Source organism: Ptychodera flava, chromosome 22 (genome assembly GCF_041260155.1).
Source record: "Ptychodera flava strain L36383 chromosome 22, AS_Pfla_20210202, whole genome shotgun sequence".
Taxonomy (NCBI): Eukaryota; Metazoa; Hemichordata; class Enteropneusta; family Ptychoderidae; genus Ptychodera; species Ptychodera flava.
Window position 1 is genome coordinate 30676079 of NC_091949.1, and position 15484 is coordinate 30691562.

The 15484-nt window shown below is 36.6% G+C and overlaps 1 protein-coding gene across 1 annotated transcript in view; it reads left to right on the forward strand.

Moving 5' to 3' along the window:
* Positions 1–450: 450 nt before the first annotated feature.
* Positions 451–15484, forward strand: part of LOC139123176 (bone morphogenetic protein receptor type-1B-like) — a 71490-nt gene continuing 56456 nt past the window's right edge. Inside the window, exon 1 of the mRNA XM_070689270.1 lies at positions 451–666. Coding sequence (XP_070545371.1) covers positions 579–666 — 88 coding nt within the window. The 5' untranslated portion in view covers positions 451–578. The remainder of the gene's footprint in view (positions 667–15484) is intronic.

A 15484-nucleotide genomic window follows, 5' to 3' on the forward strand; every position in this document is an offset into this window, starting at 1 on the left:
CAAAAGTTTTCTTTCATTGAGAAGGAGGAAATTTGGCACATGAAACCAGCTTTTGAGACATTTCAACGATAAAGAAGAACCTTTCAGAACTATCATATGTCTCGGAACAGCGCCCCCAAGAGTTAGTCATTAATTATGTCTGAGAAAGTATCTTTTGAGTTAATTACTGTAAAAACACTTCTTTTAGTTGCGTAACACTATTGTCTAGACAAAGTTTGATGAATATTCGGTGTCTCCTCCCTTAAGAACTTGCATTTTCTATTTTACAGGTTTGGTGGATACGGTGTTTTAACAAATTATCCGTGTTTTTCATTCAATTCTACACACACCAAACATAGCATCGCAATTTAACGCGTGTAGTTTGATATTTTCACGAGCTATACCTTAATTTGTTCTTCGTAGTCTTTACCATGATCTAAATGCTGCATTTGGATTTTCTCCGAAGAAATATTGTCGTCGACGGAATGTCAACCGTCGAATAAACCAAGCGTCTCAGAGGGGGTGCAAGCTGTGGATGGGAGGGCAGTGTGACGTCACAACTTATTAAATACGGCTGAACAAACTGGGTTGTTAGAGCTATGGCGGCTTTGAGGAAACTCCGATGTAATGTCTTGAGGATTTCGACAACAGCTCTGTTTCTTCTTCTTCTACAGTTATCGAAATCAGGTATGTTACGATCTAATGTCTTTACTGCCAGCCGGGGTTTACTGTGTAGGGATCCGATACAGCTGAGGCACTTATTTCAGCGAGGGAATGCATGATACTTTACAAACGGCGGCAGAACTTGAGTTTTATTTTGGTGTTTCTTTACCACGCAATTTAGTTATTTGGCGTGATTTGCGGAGCTGCGATTTCACAGTGAACTCATTTGGCAGAATCTATGCCCCCGTACTTCAGATTGGGTCTGGTTCGCGCGAAATCGTTGCAGTTCACAGAAACAAAAGTTTATGTCAGCGATAGTTTCGTACGACTTCCTGTATTATACTAGGCTGTCATGCGTGTGTCAGTCGTAACGGGGCCCCATCCAAGGTGAAGTCGGAAGACTGGAGATATCTGATTTTGTGTTTACATTTATTTTCACAGCAAATAGCTGAAACTCGAACCACCCTTATATCTTGATTCGACCAGTTTTGCTCACAAAATAGACCCTTATTCCCTACACTGCCTTCGCTGACCAGTACAGTAGGTCGATTTCTGCAAAACTTGGTGTTTTCGGGTCCTATTCCACTTGGCCCTTTGTTCCATCGAGTCCTTCATTCGAAACTGCGACCACTCGGTTCGGAGCCACTCAGGCGACTCTTGTTTTTTTCGCACAGCGAAATCCCAATGAAAATTTCCATTGAATGTTGAGATTACACGTCGTTCCTAAGGGACTTCAGAAACCCCTCATGTGGACTTTCTTCGATGCCCGTAACAGAAACCGTGTTTATAAGAAAGGATTTGGGGAAGGGCTTACAGGATGGTGGCAAATAAATGGCTGGATAGTGAGAACGGCGCAACATTTGGAGACAGGCAGAGAACGCAAAAATGCCGTTCCTGTCTCCAGCTCCTGTTATATGACCCCACAAGACTTCAAACCGTGTTGACCCCATCGGACGTTTGCTTGCCAACCCCGGCAATTAATGGCTAACTATCAAATCCTTGTGAACAGCTAAGTTCTCGAGAAATCGTCACAGCAACGATGCCACCAAGTCCTTGCCGACACCAGAAATTTTGATGAAACTTCGACTGTAATTAAAATAACAATATTTTCACATGAACGAGGCATTTGGGGCGTGAAGTTGTAAGTTGACCTAATTGCCATAGTGAACGCTCAGTCAGAGAATGGCGATGGCATGTCCAGAACAAAGGGGAAATGCAAAACTCAATCAAAACGCAGTCAAATATGTGTCAATTATCACGATGACAGACCGAGTGTAACGAACGTATCCTTTCCAGTCGTGCTATTGAAGCATGGAGCTAGAGAAGCATAGCCATGTTTTATGTAGTGTATAAAGTTATGTTTTCGTTACAAGGATGCGAAGTGAGAAGAAGCAGATATACTGAAAAGCACATATGTAATTTGAAAGATTTATATGATGACCCTATAATATACCAGAGCCGTTATGTGGGAGAGTTCCGCACCTTGTCACAGACTTTCAGTCAACAATAGTCACTGGTGATGTTCAATGTGAGTTGTTATCACATCTACGCACTTAGCTTGTTCAATGATCACTGCTGCCTTTACATGAAATTGTTATGAAAATCGTAAAAATTGTTTGAAGGGTGACTTTAATTAGAACTTTAACAGTACCAGTCTGAAAGAAATTGTGAAAATTTGTGCATGCATTGAAGGTGATGCATTCTTCTTATCAAAGCTAACTTGTGTGTCTGACAGTCGCAGGATATGTTTGTACCAGTACCCTCTTTGCCCATGTCAGGGCTCCTAACCTACAGTCACATTTTTCATACATATAAATGACTAGAAATGCCAGTTTGTATTCAGGTTTATCTGCCGATGTATCCTTCTCAGTTGATAGAACAGAGCTACTAAATAGCATTTTGAGTGTTTGGCTCGCCGAGGCAAAGGTTTCTCTGATAAGATGTAGGAGAAGTGAATTAGTATGAAAGATAGGTTTTGTCAGAAAACGTTAGAACACCAACTGATAAAGGTATCAGACACTCTCTGTGTTGAGAGCTCGTCAAATATATTGCCACAGCCTTTGCAGAAGTTTCCAATGGCTTGTTACATGTATGCCATGCTGTGATGGTGGATGCTGTCCAGTAGTATTGGCAAGGTATATATAAACTTGTGATATTTGTCACTTCCCCCATAGTTTCCTATTCTGCTTGTTGAAAAATGAAAGCATAGCCATAGTTCAGATTTCAGGGAATAATTCCGTGGAAGTCGGCGGCGTTTCTAATTTAGTCAAAGTGTTGTAGACTGTCTGCCTGTCTGAACGGCTGCTTATTAAATGAGAAACGATGAATTCTGCATTGTGTCAAATGTAAATATGGTTAGATTGAAATGCCGTTTATCGTAGCCTGCCACTACAATAACTGACTCAATTTTATAAGTGAAAATCCAATCACCCTTATATGTAAGCCAAGCGTCTATATTGCCGAGCTAAACCAAAACTCAAATTATCATTCAAATATGATAAATTATTTCTGTAATTCAGGAAATAAATTTACGTTAAATTTACCAAAAACTTGTGTGCTGAGAGAGGATGTACTTTCATTGCAATGTACAGCAGAATGGAATTATGAAAAATGAGACGGTGGTTGAAGCTGCATCAAGTTAGTCTTAATTGGATCGTGCAAGATGGCGCTAGGAGGAAATTTAATAGTTGCAAGCAGTCTTGTAGAGTAGCTGGTCTCCGAGATTTTGAAATCTAAAGCTGGGAGTCAGAGCAAACATGGATGACAAAGGCTAGTAGTATGTTTGGTTAGGCAATCGCAGTGATTGGTATTTCTGATAGACGTTTTGTAAAGTGGCAAGGTGAGAAAAACAACTGAATGTTTACTAGGAGTGACCTCGGCCATTGGAAACAAGAAGTTCCATGCTGGTGACTGCAGGCCAATTAGTCTATTCCGGGGTGTGAAGAAAACAATGTTCTGGAATATTCCTATTCATTTGGGAATGGATATGGAAAAAGTATACAATTTCCGTTAAATTTCCCAGTGGAATTTGTTAACCTCTGTAGGTCAGGTAATTCCTGTTGCCACAATTACAATCAGAGCATGTGACTTTTCAGTACAAATCTTGGTGTTTTTGATTAGGTCAGTCTGCAGCAAGGTCACACTCAACAGTTCACTTTAAGTTGTTTCCAGCGTTTTGAAGTACCCGCAAGAACAAAGAGGATGGTAGTTGCCATGGTAACATCTGAGAACTATTTGCAAATGGAATTTCTTGCCAAATCGGTACTTGCAGATTCAAAAATGAAGCTTGTTGAAATTTTTCTTTCCACTCGCTCTTCCTGCAAAATATCTGCCTAATGTTCTAAAATCATATTTTATGTTTAAATATCATTTTTCTTTGCATGATTTTCACTAACGAGATCAGTTCTGTAATTCATTGGTGTTTTTTTCTGACTGGCTTAGTTGCATGAGGTTATTAGAGGTCATGTAGGTTGATGCTGGGGGTGATGGCTTGCTGAAAATGAAATATTTGCTTTATTTTTGAAATTTGCCGTAGTACTGGGATGATCTTGTAGCATTGTTGTGGACATGTCGCTGGTTCCCCAATGAAAATTATATACAGATACAGTTAACTAACGACAGTGTGTGTGTGGAAAGGTTTGCCTTGGCTCTCGAGTTGATAAATGCCCAGCTATTGTTTGTCTTGTATTCATGTACAATTATGATTACAATCGTTTCTGTTTGTGGTGTTAAAAAGTTTTGATTGCACAATACAATTGAAAATATTGATGTTAAAAGAAATAGAGGTAACAGCAGCGATAGCTTTAACTGGATTATAACAGTGCAGCATTCCCTCCTTTATACAAAAAACAAACAAAAATTATACCAGGGATGTCAAATGAAGTTTCTTTCCATTGGTTGTTTTGCCCAGTACACAAAATGGATGTGTTTTTAACATGTAATTGTTTTCATTTGCAGTCATAAAGTTAACAAGCTCATTAATCTGTCATTTAAGAGTCTATATACAGAGAGAAAAATTGTTGACAGACGTGGTATCTGGAAAATGGTAATGTCATGTAGATTAAAGATTTAAAACAGACTACAAGAGTGTCTTTTACAGAAAAGAGTTTCTAGCAAGTGATTTCTACTGGACAGACCTTTCTAAAAACCTCTGAGAAATCTCCCAGCTTGTTTACATAAAAGAGGTATGTTTTCAACTGTAGCGAGGGTGCAGTTGGCAAACAGCTTCTACCACTTGGCTTCCTTCAATGCAAACATTCTGAACATTACAAAGTGATTATTTTTTTCACCTCTTGAAGTCAAATCTATAGAAATGCTTCAAACAAGGCGCAGTGGTGTTCTGGGTTGTAAGTGAGTTTCTTCACAAAAAACCCTCTGTATTGTTTATGCAGAGCTCAGAAAAGGTTGGCTGTTGTCAGCTTCATGCTAGGATTTTATGCCTGATTGGTCTTCTATGGACTTGTAATGATCATTGCTCACAAAGGCTTTCATTTGACATCTGCCTTTCAATGTACTCCACTTTTTGAATATGGATTGGATTCCAGTTAGCATTTGCAGTCATCTTACGGCCATCCTTTCTCTTCGTCAATGAAATGCCTCCCTGGCTTCTGTGGCAACTGTTCCGTTCTGGGATTCGTCGGTGAAGTCAAAGACTTGTGCTTCAGTGGCGCAGAATTGATAACTGTGGTAATCTCTGTGTGTCTTGGTGCATTTGCTGTGGTTAGAAATGCAACATTTTGGAATATTTTGGACTGTGTAGTCAACAGTAGACTACTTCCATTCTGTGCGTGCATGAATAAAAAAACCAACAGGTAGAAAGTTAACTTGTCTCATGCAAGAGCAACCAGTTATTTTGTTTGCCTTTGAATGTTGCCTCTTCAGCGGTCTATTCACACTAATACAAATAGAACAATACTTATCTACCTGACAATACAGACACTGACTTGAGTCTACTCGTCTCAAGAAAATTCCACAGAACCCAAACCCTCCTGCAGTCCTTGTCCATGCTGCAGTCCCCCATAATTTATGCAGAATACCTCATAAATATGCGAGAATTTCCCACCGAATGCATGTTTCTGTTGTGAGCGACAAACTTTCCTGTTTGTTTGGCTCAGATGTTCACATGAAGCATTGAACACTGATTAATTATGAATGACTTTCTGAAAGTGAATGTCAAGAATAATGACAGTTCATTGCCACAGTTGTTAATAGCACTTACAGGAAATCCAAGGATTGTTCATTTTTCATGAAACAGCACTCTTTGCCACTTACGCTGATTAGTGACCTCGCAAGTTTTATTCCAAAATGTGTTATGAGCACTTGCAGAGTTAAATTGAACTGTTATGCCATGTTTTAGTGCATATTCCTACCTATTTTAATGGAAAAAGTAATTTTAGCATGTAAATTCCAAAGGTGCATTTTGCTTTAAAAGGTGATAAATTTTGCAAAGTGGAACATTTTGAAAAGTGGTCAACCAACTTTGCTGATGTAAATAGAAATTTATCCTGAGATAGTCTGTTGACCACTCTCAGTTTATAAATGCAAAAATTAATAGTGAAATATATGAAGGAATTATTATGCCGATTAATGGCATTCACTTTTAAAACTGTGAAATACCATTTTGTCATGGAATGTTTGTATTGAATTCAACTTTCACTAACATTTTAGATCTGTAGTTATCTTTTACTGCATAGAATGTAAAGTTAGAATTGCAAGATTGTGTATGAAATGTCAGAAATTTAGACAATTTTTTTCTATGTAAGAAAATTATAATTAATCTTAAGTTTGTATGAAAAGTTCGACTGTTTGAAAATGGCAGTGGTTTTATGGGATGTTGTCATACAAAATAATTGAAGCTAGCCCGGGGACATTCCCCCCGGCAGTCATCAGAAGAGCAACAACACATGACATAAATTTCCAGGTTGGAAACAAGCCAATTGACACTCTCCATACAAGAGCCTGGTGGAGTGCTTTGTTGCAGTGCACTGTGGGACACAAAGAGCGCAGACAGTAGACTACAGTGTGAGCAGTGGAGTGGACATCGCGGTTTGCCTGACTTGGCTAGGCAATTAGGCAGTTCAAATTGTCATAACATTAGGAAAACACAATTGCACTGTATAGGCTGGCTTCCATAGTTGTACCACGGCATGCTAACCTGTGGTAGGTTTCCTTTGTGTGGAGCCCAGCCACCTTGCAACACAAAGAGCTCAGCCAAGATTACTCACATAAAATGGGAATTATGTCTCATAAAAAACCTAACAAAGTCTGGCCGCAAATTTTATGTCAATTGGACAAAGAGATGGGTGTTAATTCTGAGGACTACTGCAGGACAGTGTAATTGTACTCGTTCTCTTGACCATCTGTTCCAAAGCTCATAAAAAACACAAGGGTACATGTATTTGGGCTATATGTATATGTTTGTTATCCCTCCTTTTTTTGAAGGACTTTGTCTCGTTCGGCCATGAGTGTGATTTGCCCCGTATTGATATATTGACTATCCAATAAATGAATATTGTGTATTTTTGATTTGAGTCTGTGTTTCAGCAAATTTTATCATGCGATGAAGCCATCAACAATGATCATTTATACCAATAATGAACTAGTATTGTTAGGAAGTCACGTTGTACTTGGCCTTAGTAGCGAATGTCAAGTTGACAATTCCACGTGTCTGTTAAAATATTCATATCAAATATTCTTGCAATATCTGACTGGGTCACAGGGGATCTTAATTCCTGCTATCATTCAGATGCCTGATGGGTGCCTGAAAGATACCCTTACATGACCTTTGACCTGACTCCATCCTTCAGATCAATCGATAAGCAGCAAAGCATAAACATATTTGCTGAAGGATTTAAAGATTTGCCACCTATCATATCTTTGCAAAGTTTCCTGTCAACTGTATCATTTCTCATTTTGGGGGACTTATTGTCGGCACATGGAATTAGAAGGAGAGCCATTAATAATGTGGCCTACCCAAGTGTTGCCATAGTGAAGCCTTTGGTGTCAAGGTTTTTCCTGTGGTTATTTTTGTGTTAAATTGGTCATTTTAATTTTGATCTCATCTGGCTGAATGTTTGAGGTGCCAAGAGGTGCTACACCTGGGATAGTGATTTAGTAGCGCAAGACATGATTGCCTTTCGATGGTCTAACCTGAACATGTCAGACTAGAAAACTAGCCTAGATTGTGAGTACACAGCTGATGGGCAAAGCAGAGCATGAGTCATTGGTACGGTTGTCAATAGGATGGTGAGGTGCTCTTGCTAATTGATTAGCTGTGAGAGGGAATCAAGGCATGATTGCAAATGTTGTGACTAGAGCAGATGTGGACGTAATCCAAGGTGTCTTCATGTACTTAGTCATTTATATGTAGCTTCTAATCCATCATTTTGAGATGATAAATGTACTCTGTGGAGAAAAAAAGTAAGGCTATATTGTGTAATTAATAAAACAATGTAAAAATTAGCAATGATTATAATTTTCTTTGTTTGAGCTGTTTTAAAATTAAAAATTTCAGAAAAAAGTTATACATATTTGTTATTGAAGTGGTATGTGATAAGTACATGTGTAAAATGTATCTCATTCTGTGTTGTAAATTATTGGATGTCAACTCCCTTGCCTTAATTTATACATATCGAAGTCCTGCCTTAATTTATACATATCTAAGTCCTGCCTTAATTTATACATATCTAAGTCCTAGTTAGTTAAAAACCTCTATCACAGTAGTGTATTTTGGAAAAAAATCAAGCTTCAAAACGAAGTTGCCATGTGGAAAATTTTACAGGCAAAAGTTTACAATTTTCTTTAACAGGAGTAAAACTAATATCAGCTTCAAGTGATATGTAAAATGTTATTTTGTCATGACTTTATGAAAAACTTTCAGTGAACTGGTTGTGTATCCTCAGATATTCCATTGCTTTGTCCAGCTCCCATTATGATGTTGAAAAGCCTTTCTCTCAATAGATTCAAATTTCTGTATATCAATGCAAAATATGCATATTTGATTTATGGCAAGTCAACTGACTGTGTGGTCACTGAAATATGAATGGATTGCCGCCAAAACTGTTGCCCAACCTCTAAATGTTGTTGTCATAGAGAACCCTGAATGGATCATGGCAAAGATTGTTTTCAGTTAACTAAAGAAAATCTATATGTACCTTGACCTTTTTCTTGCCAGGCATGTCACTTTCCAATCTTTTAAGTCAGTACAAAGCGGTACTAACCCTAAACCTTTTCACTGACTTAGTTGATATGTTATAACACCTTGAGCGCCAAAGTCAATTTTTGTCACTTTTAAAATACATACTTTGTAATGTTTTTTTTTTCAAATTTTTTGCCAAAATTTTGATGATAAACTGTAACAAATAAAATACGATGTCTACTTGGTCCAAAAATTCAAAAAATTTCAGAAAAATGTGCAAAAACTGGTAAAATGTTGTACTAAAATTTTAGTGGTCAAAAATTATGGCACTCACAGGGTTAAACCAGTACTTTGTTAAAATGCAACATATCTTGACCTGTTATACTTGACTGGTTTTAACCAACTTGACCTGATGGGGATGCTTGAACTTGGCAGCATAAGGTTTAAATATAGTGTGAAAAATCTTACAAAAGGTCGTGTGATTTCATCACACTGTCACAGAAGGAAGAATTCCAGATTTGTATCATTGTGTTATTTGTGTATGTGGAGTTTTTTTCAGATTTATGTTGACAGTTTGGCAAAGGGGAACGGAGTGACTGGGAGATGGATGGCTATTTGGCTACCAATACGGTCCAGGCTGAAGGGCCATTTTTATGCAATCAAGGCAAGACTAGAGTAATCATACGTAGACATACAAATACAATTTATGAGTCAGGGTGCTGAAAATGTCCTGCATTTATTCTATGTTTATCTGAAAATACAAATCAACCATTGAGACTAATATAAAGAGTTAGAGATGGTATCATGATCTATATCGGTAGATGATAGAGAAAGATTGGCCGTGTATAGAAGATCTCTTTTACGATATCGTAATGTGTCACTTCTGTTGTTGGAGATGGAGGCTACTCAGTAACACATCATTGACTTCACAAAATAAAAATTAACGCTTGATTGATATTACAATGAAAAAAGGCTAATTGAAGGAGAGACAATTTTTTCCTGCAATAAGTCAGCTTTAAGCGTAATTGAATTCATTGCATTATGGGCAATTTTTTGATTTGGCACTGTGAACTTGAAATTTCAAAGTCTTTGATGTAATTGCTGAACATGAAAGTGAATTATGTTTTTAAATCCTGAATGATTGAGCAATTCTGAATTATAAGTATTTTGGAAGTGTACGGCCGCTGTGTCTATGAAAGTGCTGAAGCCTACGACGTGTATGTTGGACGCTTTCATATAATTAGCCGCTTTTGTGTATCACTTTCAGTTTTACATAATTTGCATAATGTGGATATCTCTGCCAGGGTCAAGGACAGGACACACTTTTAACCAAAGACAAACTCCATTGCAGAGAAACATTTCAACTGCATTGAGTGCCAGTTGATGACCTTTGACCTTGCTAGCAATGTGTACAGTCAAGGCAGGAAAAGTATATGCTAGGTCTCGATGCCAGTTGGAAAGATGCCACAAAAATGACTTCAACTCTTTGACTTTCTGATAATTCTGACCGGTACGTTAACTAAGCTGTATTTGTAAGTGCAGAACTTAAAGTAGCCACTGTGTGAATAATATGAACCATGAAACAAAATTGTGTTTCTAAAATTGTTTGTGTCCTGACAGGTTTATTTGTAGAAAGTCAAGAGTTACATGAAATAAATTGCAGATGATATTATACGGACAGTGTAAATTATTATAAATTGACCCATACTTTGAGGCAGCTGATTCTAAAATAAAGTGATAAGATACAAAGAGGCTGAGCTTCATATACCATTGGAAATTGCAGTCTACAATTCGCAAAACCGTTCATTGTCAAGAAATAAGGCAGACCCCTGAACAACAGCATGTCTTTCTTAATGGTAGCAAGATGCTTGTCTTAGGGTGTCTGTCATCCTGTAATAGATGCCCCTAAGATAATGGCAAATAGCAATATTGCTCAGTATTAACCCAATGTTCTATTCTTCCTGCATCTTTGCCTGTGTACTTTTGAACGAGGATAGCAAATCGGCATCTTTACTGCTAAGTACTTGAAATTGTGGAGCCTCCGAGCCAATTCAAGAATTTCTGTATGGTGCTTTGCACCTCGAAAATGAAGGACTTAACATATGCTCAAACTTTCCTAAAGAAAACTTTCAATCTTAGTCTCTCAAACTCAAGAATAAAATTCAGGGGTCGTTGTGCAAAGTTTGGTAGTAGAGGAACAAATTCCCAATATTTACCATTATATGAAATCAAAATGGCCGCCATCCCTGTGTTATCTCCAATGGGAAAAATAAAATTCCAGATTTTCACAAAACTAAGATGATGGAAACTTTATTTACTCCATAAACTTCAAAATGAGACCCACAAGTGGTAGGCAAAAAGAATGCTGTAAATGTTTGAGTCTGTATATCTAAGTACTCAAAGTTTTCTTGTTTATTTTATACCTTGTTATTGTTCAAAGTAAGAGAGAGGCACAGAGAATGAGAATATTTTTGGTCACTTTTCAGAATAATATCTGAATATGTAATGTATGGCGATGATACACATTGATAAAATGACACGATGTAAGTATTGAGCAAGTAAACAAAATCAGAATAAGTAAATGAGCTAAAAATGACCTTAATAAACCAAGGTTTGCATTGAGGTGAATTTGAGGGAGAGCAACCCCTGTTTTTTTTAATAAATCTATTCATACAGGATGTTATGAACTTCATACAAGTTCTTTGCATAATGCAAACATATGCAAATTAGACATTATCATGTAAAGTAGCTTCCCCTCTCTTTGTTTATCAGCTGTTGAGAACACAAGCTATTTTTCCACTAATTAAGAGATGAGTTTTGCTTTGGTCATATATGTGAAAACTTAAGGTTTTGTGCATTGGTTTCAAAAACGCAAAGTTGCAATTCGTAACCCTATCCAACTGACACACATCATTACAGTGGCACACAGGTTCCTTGTCCACAAACTAACACTCACCGGTACATAGTTACAGGGTTTGTAATACATAATCTAAAGTACATAAATATGCACCATTTGTAATGAGGCATAATCGTTATATTTGCATAGTTAATAGTCATTCGTACACTACAATACTGATCCATCGGATTGTATAAACTATTGTACTGTAGGTTTAGCTGTACATGGTAGATCCCTTATCATTTACAGTGACACAAGAGTTCCATCCCAGAAGCTGACATTTTGATCACAAATTATGCAAATACCAAACAATATTGCATTGATATTTGATTAAATATTCACCATTTATACCATTTATACACAAAAAGGTGAAAATTTAGACATGATATATTTGGTCCAGTGTGCAACGTGGCGCAGCGCAAGATAAATGAACCCTAGATACATGTACTATATGTGTGCAGTTTATTCATCATGTATAAGATTATTTTGCCAGCAAAGGTGAACAGATTAGGAAAAATTTACATTGCACTGATAGCTTTTGTGAATTCACTTTAGAAAACTAGTTTAATGAACACACACAGGGGACGTAATCGAGATGAAATTCAATTAATCAGATTGCAGTGTCTACAAATATGTCTTTATGTCTCCGCTTTGGATAAAAACCATTCCCATATTGATGCATATTTTGTGAAAAAAGCTGGTAGCTTATTGAGAAGTCTTAATCTTTTTCAGATCTGTGACGCTGAAAATATTATAAATGTTTTTGCATTAGAAATAAGTCATCATTTACAGTGTCAGTCATTATTTCAGTTGACTTTTCCAAGAAATATTCACACATTACTTACAGAAAGGCCTGAAAATGAGGCCCATTAGTCTGTTATAATTTGTCTCTGGTAATTTTTTTCTCCAAAATGCAATGATTGTCGCCATGTAATTCTTTGATTTGTTGTACTGATAATGAGATCAAGTGTTTTCAGATGGACTCTCTCATCAGTGATTGGTTCAGTTTACCATCTGCCGAAAACAAAAAGATACATGTACTATGGAACTGTTGTCACCACCAAGATTACCATCTTGTTTGAAAAAAGTTTAACCTTTTGGCATTTATGATATTATTCATGTGAAATTTTATTGCTGGGACTCTGGCTTTCATGTCAACTTTAAAATAAACAGGCCAAACTGACCTGATAGTGGAAGAATTATTTTATTATTGGTCAAAAATTGAATGAGCCCCACCTCAGCCATGCCATCAACCTTTCATGTATAATGAGAATTGAGTCTGCAAATTAGCTAATGTAATTAAGTGGAGGCTATTTGAATTTGTTAATCAGCATAGCCTTCAAATTAATTATCTTCACAATTTAATAAATCTTGTTAGACTGTCTGATTAATTTATGAAATTAAGAAAAAAGGCAGAAAAAATCTAATTAAAATTTATCCTACAGATTTGAATAGCAGACAGACGGTATAAATGTGTCCCTGGAGGAATGCTGTCAGAGTTTGATATAAGAGGATTTTGTGCAAAATACGGCGATAAATATGATGAAATTCAGTTTTTTCGTGATTGATGGTACCTGTAATATATCTGTTGTATGAATCGTTAATCCACTCTCTATTGATAATGTATCATTGTTAATCGCCAAATATATGACAGGGGTATTCTTTTTTCTATGAAAGGTCATAATATCATGACATGCAGTTTGAGTGTATCAACTTTTATTAATGGCAGTAAATGTTGTCAGATTATGTCAGATTTGGATTCTAGCCATTTTTATGATGTATTTGACATTTTTTACGCCTATCAAGAGTACCATATGATATCAGAAGAGGTCAAAACAGGGAAATACCAAACGTACATGGGTGCAGCATAAAGTATTGTAATTATTGATATTTACACTTTCATTCAAAATGTTTTTTTTGGTCTGTCCATTTTATGTTGATACCTCCCTGACACAAAATTATTTGCCGTTTTGAAAATATGAAACCCATCATTCAAGATGACATTCATAAGTCTGAAAAACTGCTTGATATCTTTGATTAATAAAGCGTGTTTCGCCAGCAGACAGGTTTAGCTGAACTTTCCCCGTGCGGGATGTTTGATATAAAATGTCATAAACTACAGTCTTTGAAATGGACGCATATATGCTACACACATAAATGTAATAATTTATTATGGCAAAACCAGACACCACACATTTCTCACAGATATTTTTGTTTACTCTCTGATATGTTAAATTTTTTTATGATATCATTTCCTTATGATATCATCCATTATGTGTAAATCTGTGATTTTTGTCAAAATCCTACAAAATCTCCAACTCAGCCAGTGCTATCTTTCTTTCTGAATTTGTCAGACAATAAATAAAACAAATAGCATTTTACGATATCTCTACTTTTAATGTTATCATTTGATTTTGTATTGCCGCAGGACAAACTAATGAAAGCATAAGTGGTAGCCGATAACAGCACATCATAAATTTACATAGGCTTACATGTAGGCTCATCGAGAAGCGTTAATGTCTCCGATTCTCAGCAGGTCATTCATAGAAATTACAACAAATATTTACCAAGTGACAATGGTGAAAATACGGCATGGGTAATTATTTATGTATTCTTTGATTTCAAGGAAGTTGTAGCCTCCTTTCTGTTCCATCATGACAGTCCAACCAGCACTTATGTAAAATTAATTTGAATTGAGCTAAAATATCGTACATGTGGTTACACCGAAGTATAAAATGTAGAGAAACTTGTCCAATTCTATCTACTCCATGCAGTGCTGTGACCTTATTCTGCAAGCATGTGTATTTGTGACCTTTAACCTTTATCCTTTCATGCCTATCACATCCCTGGCCACAGAATCAGTAAAAGGCAGTATTGAGTCAAAACCTATGCAACAAAACAGGCAACATACGGGGCATGTTGTGCCCCTTTGGTTTAAACGAACTTGACCTGATGGTGACATATGAACTTGGCAGGATAAGGGAGCTACCATGGAAGGGGGAAGGTTTGTGCACTACTTATAGGAGGTCACCCTTGTTGCCAGGGAAAAAAATGATTTGATGGATGTTTTTACATCTGTCAATACTGAGTGACGAGCCAATCATGAGTTAGTAACTCTGAAATGAAAAATAAGCAACAAAAGCTAATGAGACTATGAATGAAATGTCAATTGTATTTTAATAATGGTCTTGTTTCAAGAATGTTTGCAGACCAGTTGGTATTAAAATATGTGTTTTTATGAACAAAATTTGCATTTACAATTTGGTTTCTTTCAGTGTTAAGATCATGTAACTAAATGTGTGTAGCTTGCAAAGTACATACACTGAATGAAAAATTTAGTCTGTTCTCATGGATTTGATTAAATGCTGTGCTAAGTCAACCTGACATATTTTTTTTATATTTTTTGAAATCAGTAAAAAACTGATTTTGTTAAGTGGATAGCAGTACAAAATCACAAAAAGGAAGAAAATGAACTCATACAGAGTGCAAAATTGCAGCTGACACCACCCCAGGACACCAACAATAATTGAAATATTTGAAGTATTTTTAGTAAACAGCAGAAGTGTAATTGAGTCAACAGCATGTGATGAGTGGTGTTATTTTGTGCATTTGATAGGTCCAGAAATAAATCATCAATGTAGAACCCAAGGGAAATAATCATGCCACTATCTGTGTAAGATTAGAGCGGCAGTTATCTTCATTTTGTCCTCAGAACACTATTTGGAGTGCCAAGTTTTACATTGATATTTACTCCTTTGAATTTGAAGCACTTTTGTTTGATTACCATTTGCCATGAATTCTTTACCACT